Source organism: Pogona vitticeps, chromosome 1 (assembly GCF_051106095.1).
Source record: "Pogona vitticeps strain Pit_001003342236 chromosome 1, PviZW2.1, whole genome shotgun sequence".
In the NCBI taxonomy this organism is placed as follows: Eukaryota; Metazoa; Chordata; class Lepidosauria; order Squamata; family Agamidae; genus Pogona; species Pogona vitticeps.
Genome location: NC_135783.1, coordinates 134771034 through 134786104, shown reverse-complemented (window position 1 = coordinate 134786104; position 15071 = coordinate 134771034). Strand labels below are relative to the sequence as shown.

The 15071-nt window shown below is 41.2% G+C and overlaps 2 protein-coding genes across 2 annotated transcripts in view; one reads left to right on the top strand and one right to left on the bottom strand.

Annotated features, from left to right (window-relative positions):
• The window catches only part of ADAM17 (ADAM metallopeptidase domain 17), a 35611-nt gene extending 27112 nt beyond the window's left edge, over positions 1-8499 (top strand). The window contains exons 15-19 of the mRNA XM_020796599.3: positions 1397-1527; positions 2532-2610; positions 4697-4785; positions 5529-5585; positions 6589-8499. Coding sequence (XP_020652258.3) covers positions 1397-1527; positions 2532-2610; positions 4697-4785; positions 5529-5585; positions 6589-6942 — 710 coding nt within the window. The 3' untranslated portion in view covers positions 6943-8499. The remainder of the gene's footprint in view (positions 1-1396; positions 1528-2531; positions 2611-4696; positions 4786-5528; positions 5586-6588) is intronic.
• Positions 8500-9824: 1325 nt separating this feature from the next.
• IAH1 (isoamyl acetate hydrolyzing esterase 1 (putative)) lies at positions 9825-13723 on the bottom strand. Its single transcript, XM_020796602.3, has 6 exons — positions 13585-13723; positions 12552-12604; positions 11796-11941; positions 10665-10826; positions 10388-10509; positions 9825-10119 (listed from the first exon to the last, which is right to left on the bottom strand). The coding sequence occupies exons 1-6, from the start codon at positions 13663-13665 to the stop codon at positions 9937-9939; spliced, it is 747 nt and encodes a 248-aa protein (XP_020652261.2). The 5' UTR covers positions 13666-13723; the 3' UTR covers positions 9825-9936.
• Between the last annotated feature and the right edge of the window lie 1348 nt (positions 13724-15071).

Below are 15071 nucleotides of genomic sequence, written 5' to 3'. Positions count from 1 at the left end.
AGCCTTCTAGCCCAGAAGTGGGGAAATGTAGTCCTCCAGATGTTGTTGGAGTGTGATGCCATCAGCCCTAGCCAGCTTTAGTGTTCTTTTGGCCTAACCCGCCTTGAGTCTTTCGGCTAAATTTAGCTGTTGACTCAAGAATATATTATCTCCCTTGGAGCTTGGTTACATGTGGAGGGAAAAGCTCTGTTTTTGAATCAAGTTTTGCATGTTTCAAGTTGATTTATTGGTCAGCTGTTGCCAGCTGTAGGGATGCTCCAAACTGTAGTCCAAAAATAACTACAGAGGGCTGTACTTTGGCTAAAACATTTACAGTCAGAAGCAGAAGACAAAACAAGCTTAAAAACCAAGTTCAGATTAAATGGAGAAGTATGCATTAAAAAATCCTAAATATCTTCTCTTTGGAACCTTCATCTGTTTCCTTGTGTTGTCATCAGTCCTTACTCAGGGAGGGATGTAAGACGCCACTTTGAACCTGTAGAGAAAATAAAGATTGTTGCTGCTAGCTCTTGTCTTCATCTTAGTCGCTGACTAAGAGACAACAGGAAAACAACTTATTTTTTGTAACCATTTCTTCACCTTCAAACATAGTTAAGTTTCACTCTTTCCTTAAGTGTTGCAGCAACATGCAGTAACTGACTTTAGAACATTGTTTCTGCATTAGGGTTTTAAAACAAAGGAAGGAAATTTCCAGGCTGTGAACCCAATGCAGAGGTCTGTTGGCAGTCTCTGTCCTCTCCATTGGCCCTGCCTCCTCCTCCTCTCTCACTTCCGTCTCTGGGACTACTCTAAAGGGAGTCTTTGCTATATCCAGTCACTGCATCAAGATTTGGGGGAAGGGGGTCCCTTTCAGCCTTTCGTTTTCCTCCCTTTTCTCCATGAGGGAGGGAGAAGAGGAGCAAAGCAAGCCGCTTTTAACTAGCATTTGCAAGTACTGGCTGAGGACTTGGGCAGTGCCTGCAACTGCTAGCTAAGAATCCTAAATATGATCCCCATCAATTGGATTCTTTTCCTACAAAGCATGCAAAGCAGAGTTCAGTTCTTGACATGTCTACTCAGGACTCAGCCCTAGTGCAACAGCTTCCACGCATGCAGAACACAGCTCAGTCCTGCACATGTCTACTCAGAAGTTTAAATACCTAGCTTCATAAAATCTTTAAAGAGTAGGATATATATCTTAAATGTCTTTAATCACTGCCTTATTTTCTTGATTAATGATAACAGCAGAGCTTCCTGTGCAGTGCTGTAGAAATACTGATGAGATATACACATAGTGTTGGAGGAAGAAAGAGTGGGCCTTGGTGAAGAAATATGCTTGTATTACTTGAATCAGAGCAGAGTATTTGTAGCAAAAGCAAAACTCTTCCTGAGAGATGGTTGGTTTGCTTTCTTTCAGAAACAGATGATTCCTGTAAGGTCTGCTGTCGAGATGGAAATGGGAGATGCAGCCCTTATCTTGATGCCAACCAGAACCCCTTATATTTGAGAAAAGGAAAGCCATGCACTGTGGGATTCTGTGACATGAATGTATGTTGATCTGAGGGGAGTGTACTGTCTAGCCTTCTCTAACCCTGAACTTTTTATGCTGAAGAATAATTGTATCCTATTTATATTGCATCCTGTTTTAGAATATGATGCAACAGTGATTTTTTTCCCTCTCTTGTTGCGTCATATCCTAAAACAGACTGACTGCTTTTTTGTTGTGGGAGCAAACACTCTGTTGCTATAGTTCTGTTTCTATTTTATTCCTTCCCCCCCCCTTTCCCCCCACTTTTTCCACCCTGCCTGTTCTTCCTTTCTCTTTAGCTTGCATTGATTTGTGAAGGCCTGTTTATTGTTGTATTTATTGTAGGGACAAACAAAGTGCAGCCCTCCAGATGTTGTACTGGAGCTTCCATCTCTCATAGCTAGCATCATTAGCAACGAAAAATAATGAGAGTTGCAGCCCGACACCACCTGATGGACTGAATGTTGATCACCCTTGTTTTAGAGGAAAGAGGGCACTCTTCTGATCATATTCTTACTCTGGTCCCTGACCAGCCATGATTGAATCCTGATTATGCTTTTCCTTCATGATCTTCTTAATTATAAAATAATAATTAGCTGCTGTCAAGTCACTTATAGTGACCCTTTCCATGATTTTTCAGGTAGTGCATTCTCTTTCCTCCTTTTGTGGGTGACTGTGAAGCTGGCCCAAGGCCACACAGGCTGGCTGTGCTCGCAGCAGGCACAGTGGGGAAATTAAACTTCCAAACTCTGGCTCTGCAGCCAGGTACCTAAACCACAGAACTATCCAGCCAGCTCTAGCGTAGTCAAAACAAATATTCTAAAAGAGCTGTATATATTTTATTTCATGTTAATTAATTCTATCACTTTAGCAAAAAAGGTTGTATAGTAATTAACATCTCAGTTCTGCTGTAGTTGATGGGGCTTCTCTCATTCCTTCTCTGCCCTGCAAAACATCTTTGCAGTAATGATGGCTAATGTTCACATTGTTTAAGGTAGTCTTCTCATTGCTTTGCGTCTTACAGGGTAAATGTGAGAAGCGTGTGCAGGATGTGATTGAGCGACTCTGGGTTTTCATTGATCAGTTGAGCATCAATACATTTGGTAAGCCACACCTATTCAGAATCTTGAAATCCACAATTCATGTTCTTAATTCTGTTGCCTTCTATTTAATGACTTGACATTTTTGATTTTGTAGTCTGAACACTGAAATTGATGTTTTTATTAAGTTTTTAGCTGTCATGAGTACATAAATGGTGATTTTTAAATGGTTTGGTAATAAACACCAAAGATACATTTATTTTTATATAATTAGTTGTTCCACTTAATTCAGGAAGAAGATATGCTTGTAGAAACACAATTGTTAGATAATTAAAGAATTGGTTTTAATAATGACTTCTTTGCTCAGTAGCGTTTTGGATACTTAAGGCTGCACATTCAGAGACTGAGTTTCCTTTCAGCATAGAGAGAATGGAGAAAACTCCCCCCTCTGATGCTGGCCAGTAGTGAATGTATACGGTTTGTAGTACACTGCTACATGAGATCTTTCATTGATTCTCTCAGTTTCTTGATTTCGTAATACTCTGAACAATGTTGTAACTTGCAGATACCTGTTGCATCCTTGATTTTAAAAGTGCCTGCAATTGAAATGTAAAAGTATCATTAAATATGTAGTGGGAAAGTAAAAGCCCTAATTGGGATGGCTCAACTGCTTATTTACACAATTATTTCATGCCAGCAATTTCTGGGCATTGTACAGACCAAATGATTTCAAATGTTAGAGTAATGTTGCAGCTAGTCATAGTTAATTGAGAAATGAACAACAACAACAAAAGGTATTCTGGGTGTTTAGTTGTAAATGATGGTTTTTGAAGATGAGGGAGCCAGGAAATTAGTTTTGGATACAAAAAGAAAATACAGTGGTGCCTCGCACAACGGGTGCTTCACACAACGATGAATTCACACAATGATGCCTTTTTCTGTTAAATTTGCCGCCTCACACAGCGATGTTTCCTATGGGGGATTTTCACACAACGATCTCCCTTTTCGCTCCTGTAAAAGTGTCTTACAATGTTTGGAAGCCGTTTTAAATGATTGCAATGGTTAGCCCACCTCCTGAAATCTATGCAAACTGATTTTGGTGTTGTTCTGACACTTCGTTAATTTATGATGATTTTTTGAATTTTCTCCATTGGAAACCATTGGATGGTCTGTCTAATGGTTTCCAATGGAGAAAACAAAAAATCATCATAAATTAACGAAGTGTCAGAACAACACCAAAATCAGTTTGCATAGGTTTCAGGAGGTGGGCTAACCATTGCAATCATTTAAAACAGCTTCCAAACATTGTAAGACACTTTTACAGGAGCGAAAAAGGACTTCGCAAAGCCATTGAAATGTATTGAGTCGGCTTCAATACATTCCAATGAAGGAAACATTGTTTCACACAGCGATGTTTCCTATGAGGATTTTCACTCAGCGATGGCAATCCGTTCCAATTGGAACGGATTAACCGGTTTTCAATGCATTCCTATGGGAAATGGTGTTTCACAGAACGATGTTTCACACAACGTTGATTTTTTTTTTTGGAACCAATTAACATCGTTGTGTGAGGCACCACTGTAAACTAGAGAAAACTTTCACTGAACTTAATGAAAACCTTAAAAGACGGTAGGCTGCACAGTGTGCTTACATCCTGCCATTTTTTTCTTTAATGCAGTAGAGTTCTGCACTAGTTTGTTTCTGAGTAGGGCATGCCAGATAGTGGAGGGGAGTTTAAGTGGTACTATAATTTTGTAAGCTGTCATATAATGGTAATATGTTAGTTCTAAAATGTTGGGAGAATGGCCTCCTTGTAGATAGAATATTAGTTACCATTTAAGTATCATCATCTTAAGCATCTAATTGTTTCAGCCTTTTTAATAAATCATATGATCTTGTAACATCTGGAGGAGTCATTTGGAAAATGCTTGTAGCATTAGTCTGAACTCTAAACCAAAGAACATCTGACTGTCTGCCATTTTTCAAAGAAGTAGCTGTGTAATATGTCTATAAAAACCAAAAATATTGCAGCACCTCTAAGAATAACAAATTTATTTAAGTGTACATTTTCATGGATTACAGTGACACATCTAAACATGTGTGTGCTTGTCTCAGATTATTGAAACAGATTCTGTTTTCTTTTAAACAGGAAAATTTTTAGCAGACAACATAGTAGGATCTGTGCTTGTATTCTCCTTACTATTCTGGATTCCTTTAAGTATTCTTGTACATTGTGTGGTAAGTTTAAATTTAAACCAAAATCAACATACATTATAAGTCTGCTTTTAGATGTAATTGGTCAGAAATTTAGAGAAGTGTCTGACATATGTAGCTGTTCTGTAGCTCTCTTTTTTTCTTCCTGTCTTTGTGTCAAAAGCACCACAGTACTAATAGTAAACATATCACATTATTTTCACCCAATAACAAGCAACATCAAGAGCCTTTGGGCAATTGTCATCAAACCTTCAATGATACTGGTTGAGGGGCATAGCATACAGTGCTATAGTGTGGAGTTGACTGTTCTTTCCACTCTTGGAGGACTGTTCTTTTTGTTTTCTGCCAGTTCTGGTCTGTAGCCTATGCACAGATAAATAACTGTAAGCTTTACTCATGGTTTTGAGACTACTTAGTTTAAAAATTCATCTTGGTTTCTGAATTATGTCAGGTTCCTTCTAGACCAACATGAAATCTGTCCTTTGGGTTCCTAAAATGTTGATAGCTGTCAAAAGACTTTTTGAAAGCTTTGATGGGAAGACATTTATTGCAAAAAGGGGGTGGAAATGCATAGTCTGAGACTTGATTGAGTGGATCTGACTAGTGTACTTGTAGAAGTATTGCTTGTGTGAGTGCCGGGGAAGATGTGACTGGCTTGCAAGATCACAGCATGTCTTAGAAGGCAGTCATATGCTAGAGAGGTGTGTGTGTACTTTAGAAATGAGCTGCTTTCACAGCTGAATTTTTACTGTTCCCTCTTATAATAGGATAAGAAACTGGACAGGCAATATGAAGAGAACACGAAATCCCTGTTTGGTCCCAGTGTAAGTTTGTTTTGGGTTGAGGATATCTTTAATGTTGGGTTTGTTTAGAAAATATAGTTTGACGGAAGCCTGTAAACACTAAGTACTAAAAAACAGGTTTTGCACAACCAAAATTTCCCTGAAGCAACTTTTCTTCCTGACCCGAATGTGTGATTTAGAAGTCAGACTAAAGGTCTTGCTGAAGGGTATTCAGTACCTCTCTTAAATACTTAATTCGCTTAAGTCCTGTAATTTTTTTGTTTCTGGTGCTTTTTCTTCAGTGTAATGTTTTCATTCTCAAATAGTAACAGGTGCTGTTGGCTAGTTTTGTTGTGTTGGTTCTATTTTATTCAGATCCAATTAGCTAGTTTCTGACAGTGGTTCTTAACCTTTGTTACTCAGATGTTTTTGAACTGCAACTCCCAGAAACCCCAGCCAGCACAGTTGGTGGTGAAGGCTTCTGGGAGTTGCAGTCCAAAACTCCTGAGTAACCCAAGGTTAAGAACCAGTGGTTTCTGTGGTGCTCTGCCATTTAAAGGGGAATAAATCATCCTGGAGAAATGATCTAAACTGTTTTATAGTTCTTAGATCCCACAGCCTACAGGGAATCAGCCTTCTTAGAGATAATTCACTCCTCTCCCACCCACCAATGCCAGAATTTTGAGATCTAAAACAGTAGTAGTTGATCTTTGGTTCAACAAAATTTGAACCCTAGTACTGATCATGTTCCCATTTAAAATGTCAGGCAAAAATAAAAATAAAATAAAGAAGACAAGTGTTGTGGCACCTTAAAGACTAACTGCAATATTTTAATGTGGGCTTTTGTGGACAAGTCCACTTCCTCAGGCGTAAGAGTGGAACTACATGGCAAATATTTATACATTTAAAGATGTGTTCTGTGAATGAGGTAGTAAGAAGGCAGACTTTCTGCAAATAGCTTGACTAGAGAATGCAGGCAATGATTTTTACAGTCAGTCACCCTTGTTCTTGCATAACTGTACTTAAGAGTTTGTTCTCCTTGTAGAATGCCGAGATGTTGAGCAGCATGGATTCCGCCTCTGTGCGCATCATTAAGCCCCCTCCTGCTGTGCCATCTACAAGTCGGCATCAGCCCCTGCAGCCTGTTGCACCAGTGCCTGCCACAGTAGTGGCTCCAAAACTAGACCACCAAAGAATGGACACTATCCAAGAGGATCCAAGTACGGATTCCCATGTTGAGGAGGAAGATCCTTTTGAAAAGGACCCTTTTCCAAATAACAGTACAACTGCCAAGTCTTTTGAAGATCTTACAGATCATCCTGTCACAAGGAGTGAGAAAGCATCATCCTTCAAATTGCAACGCCAGCGTAGAGTGGACAGCAAGGAAACAGAATGCTAGTCTCTCACTGTCTTCTGAGCTGTTGACCTTGTAGTGCAAAAGTCCTGTTTGGCTTGTCAGCATAAGCCATTGCACTACAGAAACATGCATCTCTACATTTATGTATATATGCATGTATTTTGAAATGGAACAGGGAAGTGAACTCTTGCAGATGCTGGCCCTAGGTAAGATCTTCCTTGGTTTCAGTATGAGTGCTCCTTAGAAACACAGAACCAAGTAAAGTATCAGGTATATCAAAACTTTTGGAATCTGCTCCATAGTATTGATACCAACATTTCTTTCCTTCCTTCAGCCTATGGTGTAGAAACATAATCTGCCTAAGATGTGTATCTATCTGGCTATATTTATAAAGTGCCTTCTTCTAGTTGAACAGCACTGATAAGAAAGAAACTCAAATGTACTACCCATTCTGAAGTCCAGTTTAAAACTCACTATTTCAAACATGAGTAAAATGAGGTGATTTTTTTTACAGAATGGAGATTTATAAAGGGTGAAGCAGTTTGTGCCATATCTAAAGCAAGTAAAACAGCAGTGATCCACTAAAATATGCACCTCTAAATTTGATATTTTCAGAATAATTTGAATTAAGATTTTGAATTATGTAGTGTTTCACCACAATCCAGTAGAAGAGACTGAGGCATCCTTCAGTTCTATTGACTATTTTAAAGGATGATTTGAGTGTGAACAACATTGTGCTCCATAGTGGCCTTTTTTACATAAGGAAGTTATTTGGAAAAGTGTCTTGTAATTTCACACGCTACGTGGACAAGAGAATAAACAGAAGCCTGTATGCCAGTATGTAAGGGATGAAAATAGTGATGCTGAGCACACACACACTTTCATGCCATATAAATCTTGTGACTAAAAGGTGTTTTTTTTTTTTGAAAGATTTTAAATGTGCATTGTGTAAGGCATCTGCTCTTTGAGCTGCAGTCAACTTAGCTTTGCATTGTGATTGTTTCAGAGGAAAATACAACTTGGATTACATGTTCTAGCCTCTAATGCGGTGAGGAATGAAGCACTAAGAGCCTAGTTTGTAGGAAGAATCCTGACCTCACAAGCAGGGACTCCTGTGTGCCTTTTGCTGCCTTCCTTCTGTCCTACCACTTTCTCTTAGGATGGAGGGGAATGAGTTGAGAGAGGACAAATCCCTTTCATCCTGCAATCTGGGTAGGAAGAAATACGGTCTATTGGTCAGGGCCCACAATTAGCAACACGTGGACCATAAAAGGATGGTTTGCTATTCTGTGTGTAATTGTGTCCAAGAAGTTTGCTCTGCATAAACTGTAGGCATTTAATAGCTGTATCTAATGTAAACTAAAATGTAAAAGCACACACCATTAATTATGAAAGACTTGTATTCTTTCATATTTGGAGTTAGCCAAACCTGTGACAAATGTGCATTTCTCATGGATGCTTGTTACACTAATACTTGAACCTGTGCCTTTCGGTATTTGTATCTATATTCTGATAATTTTTAGATTTCATACATAGAAGTAAACTTGATATGAGGAGTGAAAGCTCCCACTACAATAAAAAGATTTTTTATATATGCAACTCTTTCATTTAACATCTGAGACTTGATCTAAGACTGTGAACTTGTATTCAGTACTGTTAAGTGGACACTGGTTCAAAGCTTCCCAGTATCCATTGAATTTTTCATGTAAGAGAAATGTTTCCGTATTTTAAACTCATCATGAGAAGACAAAAGACTTGCTGTAAAAGCTAGCGCAGGCAGCAGGAAGATCGAAGAGGAGATGGATCGACTCCCTAAAGGAAGCCACAGCCCTGAGTTTGCAAAATGAGCAGGGCTGTTAATGGTAGGACCTTTTCAGAGGCCACTGATTTCCAGGACTGCCATTCATTAGAAACAACTTGACAGCAGATACCAACCACGTTACCTGTACTTGAGTAATCACTCTACTCTTTCTGTTTAAGGTGTGCAGATTTGAATTTTGAACTATGTCCCAAAATGGTTGACCAAAACACAAATCTACACAGCCTTTATACAACACCACTGTTGGCCTCAAGTTAGTAAGATTATTTTTCCTATCTTTTTCCCCCCATAGAATGTAGGAATTATTACCCCCATGCTTTTGTTTCCAGCAAAAGTGCTTTAAATCAGTGGCTGACAGGTACGTGCACCGTTGATAGTATACCAAGCTAGTCTAGGTGGCAGAGCCAAAGGTTGGGTGTTCGATTCCCCACTGTGCCTCCCTTAAGGGGGGATGCAACTGATGATCTGCTCTGCGGTTCTAAGAATGTCATTTGCTTTCTCTCAGTACCCGTCTCCATATTCCTTTGAAAGCATCATGTGGCCTCTTCTACTTATTGATAGCATTTGCCATGGATTATCTGCTGATTTGGCAGCATACGAAGAGTAACTCTGTTCCCTCTGCCTATCAACTTCCTATAAATGTTAAATGCAGGAGCAAAATGCTTGGAAACATAAATGTCTTCAGGAAAAGTAGGCTTTTGATTTCGCTTACTGGAGATTGGGGTGCTTTATTAGAGCATAAAGTAAGGAAGATTGGAAACCTGTTACTTGAAATAAAGAGTACAGGACAGAGGAATGCTTTGAAAAGTTAAATAAGCCTGAGGGCACCTTCCTACTTGATAATCAAGTTGTAAGACTGCATTTGTGTACATGACAGCCTTCTTTTGAGACTGGACTTGCGTATCACTGCTAATGTATTATTAATTTTCTGCATGAACAAGTACATATTTCTTAAATCTCATCAGAGCATTAGTACAATGGAACAGCAGTATGCCAACTCCTCTTCTTTAGTGCAGTTTTCCCCAGGTTTTTGGATCCTTTGGCTGGATTGCAATGCCCACTAAACCTGCAGGATCTTACCGCACTTTATAGCTAAATACCACTGTTTCATTAAAAAATTATTTATTCCCCCACTTCACCTCACTGCAAGGAATTTTATTCTCTACATTTAAAGATGCTGCTGCTGTCTGCACAGGTGCTTCTGTTGTACTTTCTATTCAATCCTGAGGACTGCCCAGGAGACTAGCTTCTGGATTTAGATGATCCACATCTCGCCAGTAGGGAAGCAGCATAGGAAGGGTGGATGTTTTTTGTTCCAGGAGTGACCAAAGCTGGTTTGCTAGGAAATTGTTTCCTTTGGCTGATAAATGGAGTCCATCGGATAGATAGCAGCAAAAGTCCTAGAATGGAGATACAGAAAGGTCAGAAAGTGTGTTAATGACTTGATACAAGGAATTCCGACAGAATGCATGCAAGTAAGCTACCAGGCGACTGCAGAAACAAAATAATGGGTGGGTTTGTGAGTGCTTTGAGTCAACCTTCTCACCCAGAGATTCTACCTTTCCTAGTAGATTTACTCTGCTATCTAACGTTGAGGTGAAACCATTTATTTTTGGAAATAAGGAACACATTCTAAAAGTATGGTGTTAAAAATTCCAGGGATTTTACCTGATTATTTTTTTGCATCAATGTCCACAGGTCAATGAAAGAAGTGCCACACTCTTCTGCTACTTTAACACAGGCCTTGGCATATTCCCCAGTGGTAGAGTTGAGACGGTTTAATTTTTCACCTTTTCACAATGATAAAGGGGAAAAAAGACTGTAAACAAAGGTGGGGGAAAGTTCAGACTAACAAAAGCAATTTCATGGTAGCCATAGTGTTTTGACAGGCAAATGCATAATAGCAACATCTCTTGATCCAAAATGGAAGTAGGGGGTTGGTTACCTTTGGCAATACACTCTTTTTCCCAGGATGCTTCATGAAGTGGTGGCGGTGTCACCAGGACAACTTTATCTTCTGTAATATCCACAAATTTTAAGTACTGTATCATGGCTCTCAAATTATCAGCATATTCATCTAGCGGAACATGTTGTTTAGGATTCACATCTGTCCAGGGAAGAAGGTTCACGTTCAAGTAAAATAGCAACATTACTCTCTAATGCTGCAGTATTTCTTAGCTTGGCATGTGAATATACAGAAGCTCATCAAGAAACTACACTGAGCAATGGGTTCTAGAGCACAGATAAAGAGGATGATCTCTTTGATCACACTGCTGGCAGCAGCTGTGCAAACATGCAGTACCTGCAAAGCTACACTTTTTAAGCTGGCACATTTCTGCTTTCTCTCACTTTCCAAGCTTGCAGGTGACCAATCATGGACCAAATGGTGTACACAGGAGGTGACCTATGTAGATGTATTTTTCCATTCAATGCATTTTTGGCCAGAGACAAAAGCAAAAAGACTGATGAGTGACAGTAATAGTGTTGACTTACCTTCTCCAAGAGTATGTCAGTCCACACAGAGAAGGGGCATGGAAGGGTAAAACAAGCAGACCCAGGCACTTGGTTCAGGGGAAAGAGGAATGAATGAGCAGCTTACAAACCCATCCACAATGACTCAAACAAATGCTTTTGACTCCACTGCAGAGGGGGGGGGACCCATGGATTGGGGAAAGACACTTTGTGCTGATTACTGTTGACTTGTATGTCACATAGTCAACAGAAAATAAAAAGAACCTGACCATCCCAATCTCTGAGCATTTCCCACATTATTTGTCAATGTAGACATCCCCTTAGTTTTATATGCCCTGCTTTAGGCTGGGCTCATCTGCTTATTTCTTTTCCTTTATGAAAAGATGGTATATAAATTCATGGCATTAAAAAACAAGTTAAAATAAAGCAAAAAGAAAACGGCAGAAGCACTGTATAGTTGAACTGAAGCTGGGAGGTTTGAAATACATTGGACAGACTATGAAACCTCTGAGATGACATGATAACAATCTCAGCTCCAACCTAATGAAACAAAATAGAACTGAGGGATGGGAGATGGGTGCAAAAATGTATATATATACTGTACCTTTTAAAGCACTGTCATTAGCGCCAAAGAAAACTGTTACAGCTACAGTCTTAGCAATAGAATCCTTGTTGACCAGTCTTGGAAGAACGATTTTTGCCCACCTCGTGTTATATCCAGAGAGTCCACGATTCAAGACATCACATTTTCTAAAATGAGTACATATTTGTTAATACATTTTAATCTACAGAAATCCCAGTCTGTAATAAATTACATTCTAAAATGTAAAGTTGCCGGTCAGAGGTTTGCTTAGTATTTGTAATACTTGAGGAGAAAGGCAGGGTAAAAACAAACACCCACATGTGTCTCAGGAGTATAGCTTTGATCTCACCCTCTCCACCTTGCAGTAGAAAACATTTCAATGTCTGAGTGCAGCAGGAGCATATTTCAGTTTATATGTGGGTAGGCAGAATTTTCTGTATGCAGAATACTCTCATTTATGTAGCTTGTGTTGTGTTAATTTTAGTAACTGCCATTAGTCTCAAAAAGCCGAGGCTTTATATTTTCAATCAGTATTTGTTTGTTCGACTGACTAACTGATTGATTGATTTGTATATTGCCCATCTAGCCTAAGGCCACTGGGAGGTTCACAACATGTTCAAATATTAAAACAGCACTACAAATATAAAATAAATGCAACATATATATAAAAGAATGGCGACGTCAAAACACTTTTTCACTGTTGCTCAAATCAAAAGGAACTGTATTTAAAAATCATGATTGTATGCCTCTTTTGAGAAACATGGAAACATGCCTTACCTAGCTAACCTGTGAGCAATGGATGCTCCCCATCCATTCTCTTCAAAGGAAAACTAGAAGAAAAGAAGGCAATGCACATTTAATTCAAATAAATGTATTCCCACAACCTACTGTCCCATCTCCCGTCACCAGCAAGATGGTTTTTCTGGTAGTCTTGGCCTGTCTTCACCTCACAATGACCCACTAATTATCAGCCACAGAAACAAATTCCTCACTTGAAATTTAGGCTAGGGTGGCTTTTATTAAACCACCTCATAGATTATGCTGATTATGCCTTAGTCCCTAAGGAAGCTCTTTGCCTCCCTAAAACAGGCCAGGAGGTGGTGGAAAGGCCAAGGCAGGATTCTTTGAGAAGACATTAATGCTGGGAAAGGTGGAAGGCAGCAGGAGAAGAGGGGGGGGGGGCAATGGGAGGGATGGACTGACTCCCTCATGGACACCACAGGGGTGAGTTTACCAGAGGCGAGCAGGCCAGGCTGGAAATGGGGGTCGCCCTCAGCCGGAGGCGACTGGAGGGCACATTAAGCACAACACCGCCGCTGCCCCAGACGCCGAGCCAGAAGGACTTCGCTTCTTGCCGCGGGTCCCTCGGGGCGATGGTGGGGGGCGAGGGGACCCGCCCCCCTTGCAAGCCGCGCTGAAGCCCTCGGAGGAAAATCGGAGTAGGGGGGAGGGGAGAAAGAAACCCATAATAAGCCCTCTGCCAAAAGTAAGGGTCCCGGCAGCTCCCGAGAGCTCCCCTCAGGGCTCCGTTGCTCCCAGGCGACGAAAGGGCTTCTCTGAGGCGAGGAAACCGGCAGGCGGGGGGGGGCGAGGCCGAGGGAGGGGGAAAGAAGAGCCGGGAGGCGTTGTGGGGTGTTACGGTGGTCGCCAGCGGGACTCCCGTTCCTCTTCCTGGCGAGAAGGCGGGAAAGGGGGGAGGAGGAAACAAGGCGGCCAGAAGCGTTCTGGCCTCTTCCCCCCTCCCCGCCTCGCCTCGCCTCGGAACCGAACCGACCCCTGTCCGCGCCATCGCCTGGCGGGGCGCGGATACCTCAGTAATGGAGTCTCCGAAAAGGACGATCCGGGGTCGGAGAAGCAGCCGGCGGCCGACGGCGCCCTCGGGCCGCGCCATGGCTTCCCTTCCCGCTCCGGCAGCTTCCTTTCCTCGGCCGGGAGGCGGGCCTGCCCCCCCCCCCACTTACCCAGCCCCAACTCCGGCAGAGCCCTTTCTTCGGGACTTGGATCGACCCTTCTCACCCTCCCCCGCCCTCTCCATGAGGGGAGCCTGAAGATGGGGAATGGTTGGCCGATTCTGGGCCTCGCCCTCGTTTCCCTCCGGTGCAAGAGGGACTCTCTCATGTGGAGAGTTGGCCCCACGACCAGGTAGGTCGTGGGACCGACTGAGGACCCTAAATAAATATATAAATAAATGGCCAAGGGTTGGTTGGGAAAGAAACGGGACTCTCAGGCTGAGGATAATTTCTATTGTCGGTCTAAATAAGTCACAAGAGCATGGGGGTCCTTGTAAGGGAAAGGGGCAGGGTAAGTAAATAAGTTGTTGGCAAAGTTATATTTTGGTTGTTGTGTTTGTCTGATCTGCTCGCCCTGCTGCTTCTTGGGAAGCTACAGGTATAGAAAGATGGTGCACAGATTGGGAGAGAAAAGCAAAAAACACACACACACACACACACACACACACACACACACACACACACACACACACACACACACACAGAGGTCTCTTCTAAAATAAGCCCTTTGGGATCTGTTATATACCATCTCATTGCACTAAATCATCCTCTGGGTGGTTTGCAATGTGATTATGCCCACTACACATTGGCCCCCTTCAGCAAGCTGGGTACTCAATTTACCAGTGTTGGAAGGCTGACTGAACCTTGAGCTGGCAACCCGGGATTGAACCTGTTTCATAAGCAGAGTCTTTGGGCTGTACTGCCCCATGAGGCTCCAGAAGTCACTGACAACATAGCTTTGTTTCTAGCAAGAATGCTGCAAAAGCAGATGAAACCAGAAAAAGACATTACAGTTTTTTTCATTTTCATTCTTCCTTTGTTTTGCTCTTAAAAAATTATTGCTATACAAATACATAACATTCAGTTTGTAAAAAACAAACCTGGATGTCAAAAGGTTGCCGAGTGTGACAACCCCAGACCTACTGGAGTATGCCACACTATAATTAAGCTGCCACCAACCATTCCCTATAAGGAGTCACACAGACCAGGAATGGATTTTTAACAAACAAAAGAACAAGGTTTATTTAAATAACAAACAAGGTAAATAAAAAGATCAAGTAAATAAGATACTGTAACGTGGCAAAGTCCCAAACATATACATATAACAGTTTGGTTCACACAGAACACTTTAAAGTAAAGCACAGACCCTGAACCTATCAGTTCTGGCTACCTATATAGAAACCTGAACCTATCAGGTATGTACAAACACACACAGTAGTACTCAGTCTGACACACAGACTCCCACTCCTCACTCTTCACACAAGCTCCAAATATATATACAGTACAG